Consider the following 20553-nt stretch of genomic DNA (forward strand, 5'->3'; position numbering starts at 1 on the left):
ACTCTTATCCCAGCCCCTTGCTGACGCCACGGTGCACTCGGCTTCTGAGCTCTGCTCCTCCGCTTTCATTGTGAAGCCTGACATTTCTATGCCAGTCCTGCCCTTGCTGCCCATTAGGTTGTCTAAACTTATGTAAGTCACTTCTTCTCTGGGAGCCTCCAGTTCTTCAGAGATGAACCGGGATATTAGTTGTTTCCACATTAAGGGGCTGCTTTGAATGGTAAGAGGTTATGACCTGAGCAAGTAACAGAAGCTCAAAAAAGGTTCAAGCTCCACCCCTGCTCTCTCTCCTCACCTCCCCATGCCCCCCCCCACCATAGGTCTTGGTGTCACCACAGCGCAAGGTCACAATAGACATTCAGGATATAATTTCTTCTCTCTTTTCTGCCTTGACAATTGTTTTTCTAAGACTCTGGCTTGGGCACGACTCCACCGTTAACTACCAGAAACTGCTGATGTTGGGGACAACGTGGAAAGTGACTTGGAGTTGATCAGAGTTGGAGTCTCACCGCTGCTGTACTTAGCTATGTGGCTTTGGCAAGTCACCTGCCTCCCTGTGCCTCACTTTCCTTACCTATAAGGGGGAGGGGAAATAATAGCACTTACCTAGGTGGGCGCCCTCACTTTCTATCCACACCGCACCCCTTCTCTCCCACCAAGCCTCTCCTCCCTGCTTGCTGGACGGGTATGGCCTCACCAGCCAGCTGGCGAACCAAGCCACGCCCCTCCCAGAGTGGCCACGCCCCCAGAGCTGAGAGGAACCTGCTAGAAAAGAAGGATGTCACGCAAGCCCTTTGGGGAAGAAGTGCACAACCACAGAGCTGAACCCCAATTTCGTTCGTCATTCAGCTGCAAATGCAGCTGAATGCATGCGATGACTACTCGCTGACCCTTCCTCTGTGACCAGCCAGAGACTGGGCTTTGCTGGGAATAATAGGCTGCCCCCAGGGAGCTTCTGGTATGTAAGAGAAAGAACTCCAGACAGCAGTTCCACGGAGGTGGCGGGGGGCACGGTGGAGGGACCTCTGGGGCTGTGGGAGCTCAGAGGACCTGACAAAATCCACTTGGGAATCAAGGTAGGCTACTTGGCTGCAGTGACACTTGAGATGAGTTCATTAGGTTTGGAGGGTCAGTGTGAGGGGCCCTCCATGCAGGAGACATTGCAAAGACACCTAGGGGAGAGCCTGGGACACTGTAGGAGCTAACAATGTTAGTTAAACTTGTACTTTTAACAAACTTGTAGTGAGTTAGTGGCCAGAACACAGTGCGTGAGGCCAGCCAGGGTGGCAAGAGGTGAGGCTGGAGAGGCTTGGCAGGGTCCAGAACTGGAGGTGGCCTTAATTGCCCAACAAGTTACTAGAACTTTATCCCTGTGGGGGGGGATGGGGTGTCCCAGAAGGAAGCCAATGTGTTGACTTCCATGCCGATGTCTTCTCACTGCCAGTGTGCAGAATCGTAGGTTAAAGATGGCAGTTTGGAAGAGGGAGCCAGGGAGTAGACTTGGGGCTGTTCATGTGAGAGGTGTTGAGGCTGGAGCAGGGCAGTGGCAGAGGATGAGGAAAGAGGGTGGAGAACTTGGGAGACAGAAAGGAGAATCCACAGGACTTGGGGAGAGATTGGCGACAAGGAGAGAGGGAGAGTTTGGGCTGCAGGTAAAGCAGAGAACATAGAGGAAGCGTATTGTTCAAGAGCCAGGGGATGATTGAGGCAACAGTCATGGCACGAGGAACTCAGGGCTGAGAATGTAGTGTGGGATAGCAGGGGCAGAAACACCTTTCTGAAGGAGGAAGGATTCAGGCTGAGACTCGCCGTGTGACCTCGGGCCAGTCACTTTATCTTCCTCTGGTCTTTTCGGTGCCTGCTAAATTAAGAGACAGAGAATGATCATTGTAAGGAGTGAATCACATAAAAGAATGTCTAGGAGGTGCTCAGCCTTGTGGGTGATCTGGAGGGGGAGACGTGGGGCAGGTAGTGTTTGGTCCAGCGTAGGATGGGGCTGGGCTGCCATTTGTGCAGCAGCATTGCCATTAGCAGTGGGAAACACATACTTACAGAAGAAGTACGTGTGTGGGGAGGGGATATGACTTGAACATACGTGTGTTGGGTTTGAGGGTATCAAAGTCCAAGGCAGTCAAGCCCATTTTAACCTGGGAGGCCCTACCTTGAATCAGCAGTGAGGGACTTCTCTGAATGGTGAACCCCAGACTGCCGCTTCCTCAGGAAATATCTTGACTGAAGCCTCTGGGTTCTGATTTCGAGTCATCACCTGAGCTGCAGTGCGACTTTGAGTCATTTCTAACACACCTTGGGTTCCAGGTTTACCATATAAACAACAGTAACAATAGAAGCATATGTGTTTTGGTGGGGAGGTGTATGAAATGTTTTCAACGATACTCTTCAGGTTTGTTATCCTTCAGTTCTATGACGCTGAGTTCTTTTTTTAAAGAAATCTAGTCCTGTCTCCATCCCTGACTTACTGTGTGGCCTTGAGCCAGCTGCTGGACCTCTCTGGGCCTACTTTCACATCTGGAATATCAGGAGAGTCTCCAACATCCAATGATTCTCCCTGGAGGATGCTCACCCTCTTCTCCAGCTGAACGCTTCAGGCAAATCAGAGGAAAGTGAAGCTCTGGTCACAGACGACCCCCCCTTGCAAATCTTCCATCTTCTCCCACTGCCCTCCCCTCCCTACTGTCAGGAGCTAGCAGCACCGGCTCGCTTGCCAAACTTGTTGCTATGACAACGGGTTACAAATAACTCAGATGAAGACAAGGATTTTAACCCAAGAGCTGCTGGGCCAAAGACTTTTTCCTCCTTCCCCACATCAGACTGAAGGAACAATCAGACAAATTCTTTGGGATCCAATCACTCCCCTGCTTACAAGCCTGCAGGGTTCCTCAGTGTCATAAGAGTAGATCTTGGCATCTGATATCCTCCTAAAACTTGACTCAAATCTTTCCAATCACACTTCCCACTTGCTCTCATTAAAAAGTGGTCACTCTCATTTTGTTTGAGCACCTACTGCCTGGCAAGCCCTGTGTTGGACGCCTTACATACTGCAGCTAAGAAAATGTTTCCAGAACTCTCTCAGGTAAACATTATTATCCCCATTTTGTAGAGGAGAAAATTGAGGCTCATGGATGTGATTTGAGTAAGAAGGTCAGCAAATCAGAATTCAAACGCAAATCCATCAGATTTCCAAAACTGGGCTTTTTCCATTGCTAGTGATTCACAGATGTTGGTTTGCATGCTTGGGGCATATCCAGATAACCTGGGACAGTTAAAAATCCAGATTCTACTTCCATTCGAGAAGGTGGAATATATCTCTCTCCTCTAACTCCTGAGATCTCATGAAATAAGAGTAAAGGCATCAAGTGTATAAACCGACATCTCCAAAGAAAACTGGAGGATGTTCCATCAATTTGGGGATGATTTTAACAACTTTCTGGCAAGCAGAAAGGGGCTGGAGGGGCCATAGTGAGAAAGCAGGGCAGGGAAAGGTCCACATGGTCCACACGTGGGAGGGGATCCACAAGGAGCACGCTGGTCTATCCTGCAAAATTCTGGTGAGGCTCTGGTGCAGAAGATGTATCCTGACAGTGGGAGTAAGATGTAGAGCCCACAACAGGGGGAGAATTGAAAGTATTTGTTGGAAGAGTTGACTTTTCCACGCTCCCTCTATCCTTCCCTGTGCTCATGAGTAGAAATCACAAGAGCCAAATGTCTATGCTCAGGCAGACTACAGAGAGCTCCCCAAAGAAATCAGTCTCAGAGCAAAGCCTCCACTTTCTGGATGTAGAGGTCCTCCAACAGACTGTGCAGGTTCCCACCCAGTCACCTTAAAGGGAAGTTTAGTAGCAGCCTCACAAACCCCTGCCCCTTCTACAGGCTCCCAACCACAGGCTTTTCATTGGTTTCATTCTTTTTTTTTTTTTGCCACGCCCATAGCATGAGGAAGTTCCCAGGCCAGGGGTTGAACCTGTGCCACAGCGGTGTGAGCCACAGCAGTGACACCACCGGATCCTTAACCCACTGAACCACCAGGGAACTCTTACTGGTTTCATCTTAAATCAATGGACTGAGAGGTTTGAACATTTGTGGGGGAAATACACTAACAGCTTTATGAACGAACTGATGAAGCAAATGGTAAAAGCTAAGGCTGGGCATATTTCAGATGAAAAAAAAATGAAGCAATTATTAAATTCAGGAACACATAAAAAGGCAAAAAAAAAAAAATCCAGGTAATTATAGTACATTTCTTGGCTCTGTGGCAACTACTGATTTACTAGAATTTGGGATATAAACATATTGGAAGAGTGAAGGGAGGGAAAATAGGAATGTGTGTGTGTAGAAGGATAAAATCCTCTTCTACTATAAGATGTTGAGAGATAATGTCTCAAATTGCTAAGTTAAGAAATAGCAGGAGTTCCCGTCGTGGCGCAGTGGTTAACGAATCCGACTAGGAACCATGAGGTTGCGGGTTAGATCCCTGGCCTCGTTCAGTGAGTTAAGGATCCGGCATTGCCGTGAGCTGTGGTGTAGGTTGCAGACACTGCTCGGATCCCGAGTTGCTATGGCTCTGGCGTAGGCCAGCGGCTACAGCTCCGATTAGACCCCTAGCCTGGGAACCTCCATATGCCGTGGGAGCAGCCGTAGAAATGGCAAAAAGACCAAAAAAAAAAAAAAGTGAGAAATAGTAGCAGAGTTCCCATTATGACGCAGTAGGTTAAGAATCCAACTAGTATCCATGAGGATGCAGGTTTGATCCCTGGCCTTGCTCATTGGGTTAAGGATCTGACATTGCTGCAAGCTGTGGTGTAGGCTGCAGATGTGGCTTGGATCTGGCATTGCCATGGCTGTGGCTGGCAGCTGCAGCTCTGATTTGACCCTTAACCTGGGAACTTCCATATGCTGCAGTTGCGCTACCCCAAAAAAAGAGAGAGAGAGAGAGAAGGAGAGAGGAATGGGGGGGGGAGAGAAAGAGGGAGGGAGGGGGGAAGGAAGGAAGAAAGGAAGAAAGAAAAGGGGGGAAGGGAAGGGGAGGGAGGAAGAAATAGCATAAGCATTTATATAAAAAACATGGTGGTCCTTCAGTTAAAAATCCTTTCAGCTACAAAGAACAAAAATTGACAGTGGTTAAACACATATAGCATTATTTATTCATTCATTTATTTTTCAGGAAGTTAATTCATTATTTATAGAAGTGTGGCATGGGTTCAGCTGCTCAATGGATCCAGGCTCTTTCTAACCTTTTCTTCCTTAATGTGTAGAGTCTTCATCTTCATGCTTGTCCCCTCGTGGTCACAAGATTGTGTCACAGCTCCAGGCAGCACAACTATATTCAAGACAGAAAGAAGAAGGAAGGGGACAATATCTGCTCTGTGTGTCTCAAGAAAGCAAAAGTCTTTGATGGAGGCTCCCATAACTGGGACACACAGCATCTCTAGCTGCAAAGAAGGCTAAGAACACATCTGGTTCTTCAGCCTCTGAGTGGGAGATGGCAAGGAGGAGGGGGTTGGGAGTGGTAAATGCCAGAAGAAACCCCCATTGTTCAAAGTAGTTGCCTGCAGGGAGCAGGACTTACAGTGGAAGGAGTGGGACAGGATATTGATGGGGGTTATTATGAGCTCCTCAGCACTATTTTGTTTTTTAACTATGCCAAGTGTTACTTTGATGAAAATTAAAAATTTAGAAATAAAGTGTTATGGTTTCTGTGAAAGAAAAACACTTTAAAAAATTAAAGCTGTAGCAGTTTTCTGTCTCTAGAGAAAAGGACATCGGTTCACCTTAGAAGCCAGCTAACCAGAATAAGCTCTTCATTGGACTAAGGTATCTTGGGTATCCACCCACTGATCTTAGAGAACATTGTGCCATCGCTGTTAACCTGAATGTGGCTGCTTCCAGTGCAGCACTGTGTAGCAGTTACATGGGCTGACGGTGGTTAGACAGTCCTGGTGCAATTTCCTGTCTGCCATTTATTAGCTCTGTGACCCTGAGCAATTGACACCTGGGAGCCTCACTGTCCTTCTTTATGAAATGAAGGTAATTCAAGTGTGTGGTACAGAGTAAGCACTCCGCAAATGTTACCAACTGTGATTCAAATGTTAAATGTTCTGAGCTGTGACATAATTTGGGTGTACTTTAACAGTATTATGCTTCCACCGAGTCCACTTTTTTAAAAAATCCTATTCATGGGCTTGGACTGGACTGTCCCTGAAAATTATTATTTGTTCCTGAGAGATGTGTGCATGTATTTTTGCTCACAGAACATACTCAGTTTGGATCATCATGAAATGCACAAGCTTGAATTGCTGTTGACTCCACCCTGTGAAATGTGCTGCTGACTATTGTGATTGCCTTGTGTGGGTCACAGGGACCAGGTCACCACTGTGGGTATTAGCTGTGAAAATGTCCCAGAGAGAAAATGGATATGGGGAGTGTTGCGCTGGAGCAGGAAATATGATTGGCCTGGGAGTTGGGGACCGAACAATGACCTCCTCTCTGATGTCAAGGTGAGAGCTGGAGATCTGGACTCCACATAGGGAGCATATGGCTAAAACCCAACCAGTTGGTGGATAATAATCTTTCCCACACATATCAGACATGGAGGCTAAAGAGAGGGACAGCCAGTAAGCGAGCCCTTCAGAGGGGCATGGCTGACATTGTTTTGGAGAGGTAATATCTAGTATGCATTTACAGTTTTCCTTTCTGGCCAGGTAATTATCATCTGTTATTCCCAAGACTCCTGTAAAGTTCCATTAAGCACACATACAGAGAAGATATTGCGTCCATTAAAAAAAAAAAAAAAGATGCTATGAAAGTGGCATCTTTGGAGCATAAGAGTGCTTAGAAATTTTAAATGACTGCCAAAATAAAAAAGTTACATAGAAGATAGTCAAGAAAATATCTCAGGATGGAAAACATGAGAGAAAATAAAAAGACAAAGACAATCAGGAGATCTGAAATACAACTAACAAGAGGTCTAGAAAGGGAACAGAGAAAATAAAGGGGAGAAAATTAGCAAAGAAATAAAACCGATTTCTCAGAAGAAGGGGACATGCGTCTTCAGATTGAAAAAGCCTAACCACTAGGTGCCCAGTAAAACAGATGGGGAAAAAACACACTTTGGGGCTCATCACTGTGATATTTCAGAATATTGAGGATGAAGGGAAAAAATGTAAGCTTCCAGAGGTAGGAAAAATAGGTTGCCAACAAAATAAATGAGAATAATATTAGCACCCAACTTCTACTAATCAGCAGCATGCTAAAAGCAATACCAACAAAAGTCAGAGGAAAAACATTGTTAACATAGAATTCTAAAGAAAAACTATTATTCAAATATAAATGTAAAATAATGCTACATTTTCAGATATGCAAAGACCTTTAGGAAGTTACCTGAGGTTGTTCCCCAATAAAACAACATATGATGTCTCAGTCAGGATTCTTGGACACAAGCAACAGTGACTCTAGTTAACTTAAGCAGAAAAGGGATTTATTACAAGATTATCATGTACCTCACAGGATGCTGGAGAACTGGGCAGGAAAAGCCACAGCTAAGGCCACACTCTGGGGACAGCTGGATTTGCATGCTGCTATTGGTACAGCTGCCCCCACTGCTGTGACCCCTGGACATCACCCTACCACCACATGCCACTGAAGAGGACTGTAACCATCCTCCTCTCTGTTCTCATTTATTTGTGGTCAACTTCAGGATTGTGTTAATCATGCTCTTCAATCCATGGCACATTATTTTCATCAGTCCGATCAAGGCCCCTCTTTTGCTTTATTTCACGGTAGTATTATTTTTCCGTCAGTCTCCATTCCAACTGCCACTCTCCTCCCCACCTCAGTGAATGACTCTAGTGTGTATAGTGCATATACACTTCCGATCCATTTTCCTGGCACCTATTTTGGTATGTGCATATCCATGAAAATATGTGTTGTTTTACATTTAACCAAGTGGTATTATGCTGTAAATCCCATTCTCTTTATCTTTTTCCATTCAGCACTAGGTTTGCAGACCTAGCTATGTGGCTATATGTGAATTTAGCTATTTTCTTTTTACTGTTTTATATATTCCATCCTATGAATATATCAGTTTGCGTATCCAGTCCCATGGTAATGGTCACCTGGGTTGCTTCCAATTCTTCACTACCACAAACTATGCTGCAACAAACCACCTCAACTATATTTCCTTATGGGCCTGTGTGAGAATTCTCTGAAATATATACCCAGGAGTGCAACTGCTGGGTTGTGGGATATACACATACTGAATTTCAGGAGGTACGGCCAAATTACTCTCTGGAATATCTGTACTGGTTTACATTCCCACCCAGTTTTCCTTTTCCTCACATCATCAGCACTTGATAATATCTGACTTTCTACATAATGTCATTCTTGTAATGATTTCTCACCGCTATTTTAGCAGGGTTGAAAATCTAACATATTCAAGTTTCCCCTTGTGTAAATTCATGTTTCTCCTTCTGTTAATTACTCTTCATTTCCTTTGCCCATTATCCTATTGGGTAACTATCTTCTTTTTTAGTCATTAATCTTTTGCCAGTTTTGCTAGTATCCATGAGGACGCAGGTTCAATCCCTGGCCTCACTCAGTGGGTTAAGGATCTGGCGTTGCCGTGAGCTGTGCAGATGTTCGCAGATACAGCTCAGATCTGGCGTTGCTGTGGCTGTGGCAAAGATTCGACCCCTAGTCTTGGAACCTCCATATGCTGTGGGTGCAGCTCTGAAAAGACAAAAAAAAAAAATCTTTTGTCAGTTTTGCCCATTGCAAGCATATTCTCCTAATCTATCATCCACCTGTTAATCTTATACATCCCTGTCTCCTTTGTGCTGCTTACTCTGGATTCAAAGCCATGAACAGAGTATTCAGCCCTTGCTGCCTGGTGGGCAGGGAAAGAAAGTCTGACCACCTCCAGTTTCCATAGTGGAAGTGGGACCTTGTCTTTCACCAAGACTCACACGACGGAGGAATTCCTCCAAAACAGAATGGAGATTTAAATGCTAGGCACCCTCCAGGATTGACTTATTTGGTTGTCAAACATCTATATACACCTTTCTTCCAAGATTCATGCTAAAAAAAAATGCTTTCACCAATATAATGCTTCAGATAACCAAAAAATGTACTCATTCCTTCTCTAAAGGGAGATAGCAAAAAGTATAAGTTATAATGCTTTTGGATGTAAGCAACATGAAACCAAACTCAAATTGGTTTAAATAATAAACGCAATTTATTGGCTCACTTAACTGACAAGTCCATACATAGGGAGGGAAGACTTCAGGCCTGGTATGATCAGGAATATGGTTCCATTTCTCTGTAATTCTCTTGGCTCTGCCTCTTCCATTTGTCAGCTCCATCCTCTGGTAGGCCTTCCATGTGTTCACAAGATAGCTAATAGCAGCGACCAGGCTACATGCTTCTTTGTTCATGTCCAAGGGAAGATAGGATACCTGGATACCTCTTCCCTCACAAACTGAACAACAGTCTCAGTGTGATTGGCTCGTCTCTGAACCAGTCGTCACTGTGACAATAGGGAGAGATTACTCAAATTGGTGTATACCAATAAAGTCCTGTACCTAGAGCTGGCTGTGCGGTCAATCCCACTCAAATTGTGTAGTTGTTATACAAGGAGGGGGGAGAGGAATGAATGTTGAACAACTACAGAGTCCACTACAAAGGAGTAAACTAAGAAAGAGGAAGATATGGGGTCCAGGAAAGATTGGGTCCAACCCAGAAGAGTAATGAAGGGACGTCCCAGGATGACAGTTGTGTTGCAGGCCTACAGAGCAATCAGTCCAAATTGGAGCAGGAAGACGGAGGGCTCCAGGAGGGAGGTATCTGGGAAAAAAGGGGATTCAAACGATTTTATACTTTCCTTAAGAATTTGGAACAACTTAAGAAGGAGATAAAGTCAGACAATACAAGGAAAAAAGAAAGGCAATTAGAAACTCCAGGGGAAAAAAAACTGTATAAGAAATGTAATCCTCATACACTAATCGGAGATTTAGAGAACAATATTTACATACTCATAACAACATAAACATTTTATTGACTTACTTTTAGAATGACTTGTCAGCAAAGTATGGATGACTTAATTTTGGTTATAGAACAGAATGTAAATATTATTAATCTTGTTAATATAAAAGTCAAAGTATAAATGACAGAAGTTGAGAGATTGAAAGAGGGAATATAAGTCTATTAATTAAAGGCACAAAGGTAAGAAAGAGGATATATAATTAATGATATGTTTATATTGGAGGCATAGGAGGAGGGTAGTTGTGTAGTATTGATACCAGGAAATCAACAGATAATGTCTAAAAGTGATTAATAAGTTGATAAATAGGAAAATTTGCATATTATTTAGAGATATGAAGATAATTATCAGAAAAAATAAAAATAAACAGTTATAAGCAGACTAGTAGATTTCCAGGACAAGATGGCAGACTTACCACATGTTTATCTCCACTCCCACCTGAGACTTTGCTAAAATGATAGTAAAGGAATTTTTAAAAAGTATAAAAACAATGATGAAGACAATGTCCATCAGGAGCAGGTCCATCAGCAAAAGAGAGAGTCCAACAAATTTCTGGAAGATAGGAAGTAAATGGAGGAATGGTGACTGATGAAGCATGGTAGAGGAAGCCACAGCTTGGAGTATGCATGGAGGTGATGCCACCGAGGAAGGAGTTGATCTTTCTCTGCAGAAGCCTGGAGTGTCTTGGGTCTTAACAATGCCAGGAATGACACAGAGTGGGAGTGAGATGAAGGGTTGAAAACAGGGAGATTAATTGGAAGGCTATATATTGAACTGTTAACCCACCCCTTGTGTACAATTCACAGCAGTCAGGTATCTATTGCAAAACCAGAGATTTCTTATCTAAGGAAACTGAACAACCTCACAGAAAAGATTTTGCATTCTGGTGCAGCATGGCAGTCAGCTCTTCTCCAATCACCCTAAATGAAAGCCATAAGTCACCTAGCCCTATACTCTAAACACAGAGCTTCTGATCAAATTTTAACTGCTACATTCTTAAATATAAGCAAACAGCTATGGATCACCAGGCATTTGAGAAAAGACTACAAATTGAAAGAGACCAAAATAAGCAAATGGGGAAAAATATAATGAAATATAAAAATACCTCTATTATTCTCAGAGAGATTCAAGATAATAGTGCATCCATTAAACAAGAGCAGGATGTTATAAGAAAGGAAAAAAGAACATGAATAGATATTTGGAAATTTTAAAATGTGACTGGCAAGGAGCTCCCCGGTGGCCTAGCAGGTTAACGACCTGGCGTTGTCATTGCTGTGGCACAAGTTCAATCCCTGGCCTGGGAACTTCTGCATGCTGCAGTTCGGCCATAAAAAAAAAGAATAATTAAAACAATTTAAAAATTTTAAAAGAGTTCCTGTTGTGGCTCAGCAGAAACAAATCTGACTAGCATCCGTGAGGATGCAGGTTTGATCCCGGGCCTTAATCAGTGGGTTAAGGATCTACCATTGCTGTGAGCTGTGGTGTAGATTGCAGATGCGGCTCAGATCTCACATTGCTGTAGCTGTGGTGTAGGCCAGCAGCTACAGCTCTGATTCGACCCTGGGAATCTCCATATGCCGCAGTTGTGGCCCTAAAAAGACAGAAAAAAAATTAAAAATATGATTGGCAAAATGAAAAGAAATTAACAGAAGAGTTGGAAAATAAAGGTAAATCTTCTAGAAAGTAAAAGTGAAAGGAAGAGAGAGAGAGAGAGCTGGGAAGGGAGCGGAAAGGAAAGGAGGGCAGAAGTGTGGCAGTGGAAAGAACAGATAAAAAAATATAAAACATCAATTCAGAAAGTCTAATATCCCACTTTAAGGAGTTCCAGGAGAGAACAACAACAAATGGGAAAGAAGAATGTATCAAAGAAGTAATGTAAGAGAGTTTCCCAGAGTTAAAGAACTTCAAAATGAAGGGACCTAACTAATGACCACCACAATGAATGACAAATCCCCAAACTTAAACACGTAATTATGATACTTCAGAATACCAAGAATATAATTTTCAAAAAACTAACTATTTAAAGAGGGGGATGGATAGAGTAGAGGTACTTTCCCCTATTCTCCTCCTCAAGTACAGTTAAAATCCTAGGACATCACATATAAACATAAGAAGACTCTAAGAGATGTAGAGAAGGCCAATCTGCTGGGGACCTTAGTAGCAAAGCAATATAGTAGTGAGTTCCCTTGCTTTTTGCTTCACATACCCCAGACTTGGTGCTGGAGAAGATGGCAATTAGATAATAACCACTCTATTCCAGCCAAACACCAAAGAAAAAAACTGTGACCCCCACCAGCAAAGGCCAAGTTTAGAGCCTAGACTTTCACCTTTGCTGGCTATAAAGAGTAACTCTTCCCCCTTCCCACCAGGTTGGTGTCAGAGAAAGCTGGGTGAGGAGCCAGAACTCCCACCCTGACTCAAGAGTAAGGAGGAAACCCTCCCTCTGGAGTGTGAACAGAAACTGAGTGGAGATCCTGGACTTCCATGCCCACCTGACAGTAACAAGGCAGTGTCCCTTCCTTCACTGCTGGAATGGTGTCTGAGGAGGCAAGCTAAAACAGGATATTTAAATAATCCTCATATTTAATACAATATCCAAAGTACCCAGGTTTCAACAGAAGATCACTCACCATACTAAGAACCTAGAAAATCTCAACTTGAATGAGAAAAGACACTCAATAGATTCCAACACCAAGAAGACAGAGATGTTAAAAATTACCTGTCATGGGTTTTTAAGGAGCCATCATAAAAATGCCTCAATGGACAATTAGGAATATGCTTAAAACGAAAAAGTAGAAACTGTCAGCAAAGAAACAGAAGATATAAAGAAGGATCAAATGGAAATTTTTGAACTGAAAAATACAATAACCCAAACTGGAAAACAGAGAGAAACTAGACTGGAAAAAAGTGAACAAAACCTCAGGCAGGGACTTGTGAGACTCTAAGAAAAAAAAAATTCTAACATTCCTGTCATTGAGATTCTCAGCAGATTAAAAAAATTATGGGTAAAGTTACCTGAAAGCAATGAGACTCAGACTGATATGAGGCTTCTTATCCTCAAAATTGGATGCAAGAAGAAAAAGTGGAGCAATGCCTTCAAAGTTCTGTAGAAAAATAGTGTTGAACCTCAAACTTTATATCCAAGTATAAGGATGGAATAAAGATATTTTCAGATATGCAAAGACCCAGGAAGTCTACCTCCTACACAACCTTTCTTGAGAAAGTTACTTGAGGATGTGTAATATCAAAACAATGGGAAAAAATAGACAAACAAAACAAAAACCCTTGGGAATCAGTAAATAGTGTATATAAGCAAGGAAATCAGTGAAGGAAAGTCCTAAAATGACAGCCTAGAGAGCAACTAGGCCAGATTTAAGAAAGGAGATGGAGGGCTCCAGGAAGAAGGTTTTTTTTTTTTTTCCTTGGTAGAAGAATCATGGACTTGATGATGTAATAGAGATTTTTGAAAAGAAAAAAATGGAATACATGATAAAATAAAATAGTGAGAGAGAAAAAAAGAATTAGAAACTTCAGGAGAGATACCGAGGACAAGATGGCGGAGGAGTAGGGGGACACGCTCGCCCTCTCCCACAAACACAACAAAAAAAGCACATCTACAGAAGAAATGACTCGCACAGAACAACAACCAATCGCTGGCAGAGGAACCTAAACTCCAATAACGGCAAGAAGTTCGTGACATTATTGGGCAGAACGGGAGAAAAGAGGAGAGTGAGAGAAGGTGAATCCGAGCGGGACGGGCGCTCCTGAAAGGGAACTGCGGAGGAGAAAGGGATCCCGCACCCTGGAAAGTCTCCTACCGGGGGAAAGATCAAACGAACCGGAGGAATCTCCAGATGCAGAGAAGAGTGTAGCAGTAAGTCGGAGTACGGAAAAAAGATCAAGAACCCAACGGACCATCTGAACTACGGGCACAGTCACCAAAAATTGAGACGCCTGGGTGGGGGCTGGGCACCGAATCCTCGGCTCCAGAGGTTAGTCCCCGGGAAAGGGCAGGGGGACGCCTGGGTGGGGGCTGGGCACCGAGACCTCAGCTCTGAAGGTTGGTCCCGAGAGGGGGCCGGGGGACGCCTGGGTTGGGGCTGGGCACCGAGACCTCGCCTCCGAAGGTTAGTCCCCAAGAAAGGGCCGGGGGACGCCTGGTGGGGGGGCTGGGCACCGAGACCTCGGCTCCAGAGATTAGTCCCGGGCTAGGGGGCGGGGAAGAGCGGAAACTGCTTGGGAGGTCTCTAAACCATTTGACGGGGCAGAGACTGCCTGGGAGACTAGAAAACAAAGCTGTCGCAGAGGAAGGGAGCAATACTCTAGGGGCGGGGAAGTGGAAAGCCGCCTCAGAGGGAACCTGGGAGAAGAGCCTGGTCTGCGCCCGTGCTGGGGAGGGGAGAGAAGAAGGGGTGGGTCCCCATAGAATACCCCCCACGCCACAGCAAGCTTACAGGCCCGCTAGCTAGCAGAAAGCTGTGCTTCCCAGTGCATTCCCTCCCCCCACCCCCGCCACCCCCTATGCTCTCGCTGAACCTGGGACTGCCTGCCATCCAGGAGGGCTGGCCTCAACAATTGCCTGAAGCCTACCACCGCAGGGCTCTCCCTGCACAGGCCTGCTTGCCCTTTGGAGGGGCTACACTTCCACAGAGCAGCACCAAACACCACCAGCCCCCTAGAAAAGGCCTGCAGCCCAGAAAAGCTAGAACAAGCCTAGCCAGGCCGTGAATAGATCGACCTAATTCTCCGACGGTTTTTCTGAGACGGGCTCCCCCGGGGAGGAGCCTCTTGAGTCTCCAAGGGCCTTGCTACACGCCCAAGACCCCAGGGGGTGCTAAGACCTAGTGGACCAGCTGCATAGGACTGCCAGCTCCAGGCAGGACCCCCTGCAGCCCAGAAAAGCTGCAACAAGCCTGGCCGAATTGGGAAAAGATCTCAGACGGTCTTTCTGAGTCGGGCTGTCCTGGGGAGGAGCCTCTTGAGCCTCCAAGGGCCCTGCTACCCGCCCAAGACCCCAAGGGGTGCTGAGACCTAGTGGACCAGCTGCATAGGACTGCCAGCTCCAGGCAGGACCCCCTGCAGCCCAGAAAAGCTGCAACAAGCCTGGCCGAATCGGGAAAAGATCTCAGACGGTCTTTCTGAGTCGGGCTGTCCTGGGGAGGAGCCTCTTGAGTCTCCAAGGGCCCTGCTACCCGCCCAAGACCCCAGGGGGTGCTGAGACCTAGTGGACCAGCTGCATAGGACTGCCAGCTCCAGGCAGGACCCCTGCAGCCCAGAAAAGCTGCAACAAGCCTGGCCGACTTGGGAAAAGATCTCAGACGGTCTTTCTGAGTCGGGCTGTCCTGGGGAGGAGCCTCTTGAGCCTCCAAGGGCCCTGCTACCCGCCCAAGACCCCAGGGGGTGCTGAGACCTAGTGGACCAGCTGCATAGGACTGCCAGCTCCAGGCAGGACCCCCTGCAGCCCAGAAAAGCTGCAACAAGCCTGGCCGACTTGGGAAAAGATCTCAGACGGTCTTTCTGAGTCGGGCTGCCCTGGGAGGAGCCTCTTGAGCCTCCAAGGGCCCTGCTACCCGCCCAAGACCCCAAGGGGTGCTGAGACCTAGTGGACCAGCTGCATAGGACTGCCAGCTCCAGGCAGGACCCCCTGCAGCCCAGAAAAGCTGCAACAAGACTGGCCGACTTGGGAAAAGATCTCAGACGGTCTTTCTGAGTCGGGCTGTCCTGGGGAGGAGCCTCTTGAGCCTCCAAGGGCCCTGCTACCCGCCCAAGACCCCAGGGGGTGCTGAGACCTAGTGGACCAGCTGCATAGGACTGCCAGCTCCAGGCAGGACCCCTGCAGCCCAGAAAAGCTGCAACAAGCCTGGCCGACTTGGGAAAAGATCTCAGACGGTCTTTCTGAGTCGGGCTGTTCTGGGGAGGAGCCTCTTGAGTCTCCAAAGGCCCTGCTACCCGCCCAAGACCCCAAGGGGTGCTGAGACCTAGTGGACCAGCTGCATAGGACTGCCAGCTCCAGGCAGGACCCCCTGCAGCCCAGAAAAGCTACAACAAGCCTGGCGGAATCGGGAAAAGATCTCAGACGGTCTTTCTGAGTCGGGCTGCCCTGGGGAGGAACCTCTTGAGTCTCCAAGGGCCCTGCTACCCGCCCAAGACCCCAGGGGGTGCTGAGAACCAAGTGAAATCTGCTACCATCGTGGGGTGGACCTCCCAGTCCTGTCTGCCCTCAGGAAGTCCTCCTTTGCTTCAAAGAAACACTGTTAGTCCCATCAACACTTCAGAAAAGCCACACTGCCTCAAAAAAAGATTGACCAACAACGACAGCCCTCAGGAAATATTCCAGGGCAGTGACAAGGCAAACACTACCCGATAACGGAGAGTACAACTCCCTCAGGAGAAAGAAGACAACAAGCAAGATGAAGAAGCTGAGAAACCACCCCCAGTCAAACCAACAGGAGAACTCACCTAAAACAGTCAACAATGAAACTGATCTCTGCAGTCTGACAGACCTGGAGTTCAAAAGAGAAATAGTGAAAATACTGAAGGAATTAAGAGAAGATATGAACAGCAATGCAGATACCCTCAGAAAGGAGCTAGAAAATATAAGGAGGAGCCAAGAAAAACTAGAACATTCATTTGCAGAGATGCAAACTGAACTAGGGGCAGTAAAAACCAGAATGAATAATGCAGAAGAACGAATCAGTGATATGGAAGATAGAATAATGGAAATCACTCAATCTGGTCAACAGACAGAAAACCGAATCAAAAAACTGGAAAGCAATATAAGAGACCTATGGGATAATATAAAACGGGCCAATCTACGCATAATAGGAATTCCAGAAGGAGTAGAAAAAGATAAAGGAATGGAAAATATATTTGAAGAAATTATCGCTGGAAACTTCCCAAATCTAAAGGATACTGGATTCAAGATACAAGAAGCACAGAGGGCCCCAAACAAACTGAACCCAAACAGACCCACACCAAGACACATCATAATAAAAATGGCAAAAGTTAGTGATAAAGAGAGGATCCTAAAGGCAGCAAGAGAAAAACAGAATGTTACCTACAAGGGAACCCCCATAAGAATATCAGCTGATTTCTCTACAGAAACACTACAGGCCAGGAGGGAATGGCAAGAGATATTTAAAGTGCTCAAAGGAAAAAATATGCAACCTAGAATACTTTATCCAGCAAGAATATCATTTAAAATAGAAGGGGAAATAAAAATTTTTCCCAACAAACAAAAACTTAAAGAATACAGCAACACAAAACCCAGGTTAAAGGAAATATTGAAAGGGCTTCTCTAAACCAAAAAGAAAGGAAGGAAAGGGAAGAAAAAAGAAAGAAAAAAAAAAAAAGAAGAAGAAGAAGAAGAGGAAGAACTAGGACTGAGGAAGATACAATCAGAGAGCAGTCACTCAAATAAGCCAGCATACAGATTTAATCATGAACATGCTTCAAACAAAATAAAATTAAAAAGAAAAAAATAAAAGAGTCATCAAAACCATAAAATGTGGGCAAGGGATGTTAGGAGGTAAATAATCCTTTTTGTTTGTATGTATGTCTCTCTTCTTAATTTTAATATAATAATGAAGTGTTTGAACTTACAGGACCATCAGGCTAAAACACACAATTATGGGAAGGGGTTAGCATACTTAAAAAACAGGGCAACCACAAGCCAAAACCAAATATTGCATTTGCAAAAAATGAAAAAAAAAAATACACTCAAGCAGATAATAACAGGAGACCATCCAACCAAAAAAAAAAAAAAAAAAAAGAAGAATGGAGAACCATAGAATCAACTGGAACACGAGGATCAAATGGCAATAAATAATCATCTATCAATTATCACCTTAAATGTCAATGGACTGAATGCCCCAATCAAAAGACACAGAATGGCTGAGTGGATAAAACGGCAAAAACCTTCAATATGCTGCCTACAAGAAACTCACCTTAGGACAAAAGATACATATAGATTGAAAGTGAAAGGCTGGGGAAAAGTATTTCATGCCAATAGACATGACAGAAAAGCAGGAGTTGCAACGCTCATATCAGACAAAATAGACTTTAAAACAAAAGACATAAAGAAAGACAAAGAAGGACACTATTTAATGATTAAGGGATCCATCCAAGGAGAGGATGTTACTATCATCAACATATATGCCCCAAACATAGGAGCACCCAGATACATACAACAAATATTAACAGACATAAAGGGAGATATTGATGAGAATACAATCATAGTAGGAGACCTAAATACCCCCCTCACATCAATGGACAGATCCTCTAGACAGAAAACCAATAAAGCAACAGAGATCCTAAAGGAAACAATAGAAAAGTTAGACTTAATTGATATCTTCAGGACACTACATCCAAAAAAATCAGAATACACATTCTTCTCAAATGCTCATGGAACATTCTCAAGAATCGACCACATATTGGGACATAAAGCGAATCTCAATAAATTTAGGAGCATAGAAATTATCTCAAGTATCTTCTCTGACCACAATGCCATGAAATTAGAAATCAACCATGGGAAAAGGAAAGAGAAAAAACCTACTCCATGGAGACTAAACAACATGCTACTAAAAAACCAATGGGTCAATGAGGAAATCAAGAAGGAAATTAAAAACTATCTTGAAACAAATGATAATGAAGACACAACCTCTCAAATCTATGGGATGCTGCGAAAGCAGTGCTCAGAGGGAAATTTATAGCAATCCAGGCCTTTCTCAAAAAAGAAGAAAGATCCCAAATTGACAACTTAACCCTCCACCTAAATGAATTAGAAAAAGAAGAACAAAGAAGTCCTAAAGTCAGCAGAAGGAAGGAAATTGTAAAGATCAAAGAAGAAATCAATAAAATAGAGACTCAAAAAACAATAGAGAAAATTAATAAAACCAAGAGCTGGTTCTTTGAAAAGGTGAACAAAATTGATAAACCCCTGGCCAGACTCACTAAAAAGAGGAGAGAAAGAACCCAAATCACCAAAATTATAAATGAAAAAGGAGAAATCACAACGGATACAGCAGAAATTCAAAAAACCATAAGAGAATACTATGAACAACTATATGGCAATAAGTTTGACAATCTGGAAGAAATGGACAATTTTCTAGAATCTTACAGCCTGCCAAAACTGAATCAAGCAGAAACAGACCAACTGAACAGACCAATCACTAGAAATGAAATTGAAGAGGTCATAAAATCACTCCCTACAAATAAAAGCCCAGGACCAGATGGCTTCACAGGTGAATTCTATCAAACATATAAAGAGGAATTGGTGCCCATCCTCCTTAAACTCTTTCAAAAGGTTGAAGAAGAAGGAATACTCCCAAAGACATTCTATGAGGCCACCATCACCCTCATTCCAAAACCAGGCAGAGATACCACCAAAAAAGAAAACTATCGCCCAATATCATTGATGAATATAGATGCAAAACTTCTCAACAAAATCTTAGCCAACCGAATCCAACAACATATCAAAAAAATTATACACCATGACCAGGTTGGGTTCATCCCAGGTTCACAAGGATGGTTCAACATACGCAAATCAATCAACATCATACACCACATTAACAAGAAAAAAGTCAAAAATCATATGATCATCTCAATAGATGCAGAAAAAGCATTTGACAAAGTTCAACATCCATTCATGATCAAGACCCTCGCCAAAGTGGGTATAGAGGGAACATTCCTGAATATAATCAAAGCCATTTATGATAAACCCACAGCAAATATAATCCTCAATGGGGAAAAACTGAAAGCCTTCTCACTCAAATCTGGAACAAGACAGGGATGCCCACTCTCACCACTGCTCTTCAACATAGTTTTGGAAGTCTTAGCCACAGCAATTAGACAAACAAAAGAAATCAAAGGCATCCATATAGGAAGAGAAGAGATCAAACTGTCACTGTATGCAGATGACATGATTCTATACCTAGAAAACCCTAAGGACTCAACCCCAAAACTCCTTGAACTGATTAATAAATTCAGCAAAGTGGCAGGATATAAGATTAACATTCAGAAGTCAGTTGCATTTCTGTATACCAGCAATGAAGCATTAGAAAAGGAATACAAAAATACGATACCTTTTAAAATTGTACCTCACAAAATCAAATACCTCGGAATACACCTAACCAAAGAGGTAAAGGACCTATATGCCGAGAACTATAAAACCTTAATCAAAGAAATCAAAGAAGATGTAAAAAAATGGAAAGATATTCCATGTTCCTGGATTGGAAAAATCAATATTGTGAAAATGGCCATCCTACCCAAAGCAATCTACAGATTCAATGCAATCCCTATCAAATTACCCATGACATTTTTCACAGAACTAGAACAAACAATCCAAACATTTATATGGAACAACAAAAGACCCAGAATCGCCAAAGCAATCCTGAGAAACAAAAACCAAGCAGGAGGCATAACTCTCCCAGACTTCAAGAAATACTACAAAGCCACAGTCATCAAAACAGTGTGGTACTGGTATCAAAACAGACAGACAGACC

At 43.9% G+C, this 20553-nt stretch overlaps 1 protein-coding gene and 1 long non-coding RNA gene across 2 annotated transcripts in view; one reads left to right on the forward strand and one right to left on the reverse strand.

Moving 5' to 3' along the window:
* Nucleotides 818–8652, forward strand: LOC106506968. Its single transcript, XR_001302631.2, has 3 exons — nt 818–958; nt 2447–3091; nt 5271–8652. It is a non-coding gene; the product is annotated as an uncharacterized LOC106506968 (long non-coding RNA).
* Nucleotides 9281–20553, reverse strand: part of SMC1A (structural maintenance of chromosomes 1A) — a 58450-nt gene continuing 47177 nt past the window's right edge. Inside the window, exon 23 of the mRNA XM_005673650.3 lies at nt 9281–9855. Within this exon, the coding sequence (XP_005673707.1) occupies nt 9612–9855 (244 nt within the window). The 3' untranslated portion in view covers nt 9281–9611. The remainder of the gene's footprint in view (nt 9856–20553) is intronic.

Source organism: Sus scrofa, chromosome X (genome assembly GCF_000003025.6).
Source record: "Sus scrofa isolate TJ Tabasco breed Duroc chromosome X, Sscrofa11.1, whole genome shotgun sequence".
Taxonomy (NCBI): domain Eukaryota; kingdom Metazoa; phylum Chordata; class Mammalia; order Artiodactyla; family Suidae; genus Sus; species Sus scrofa.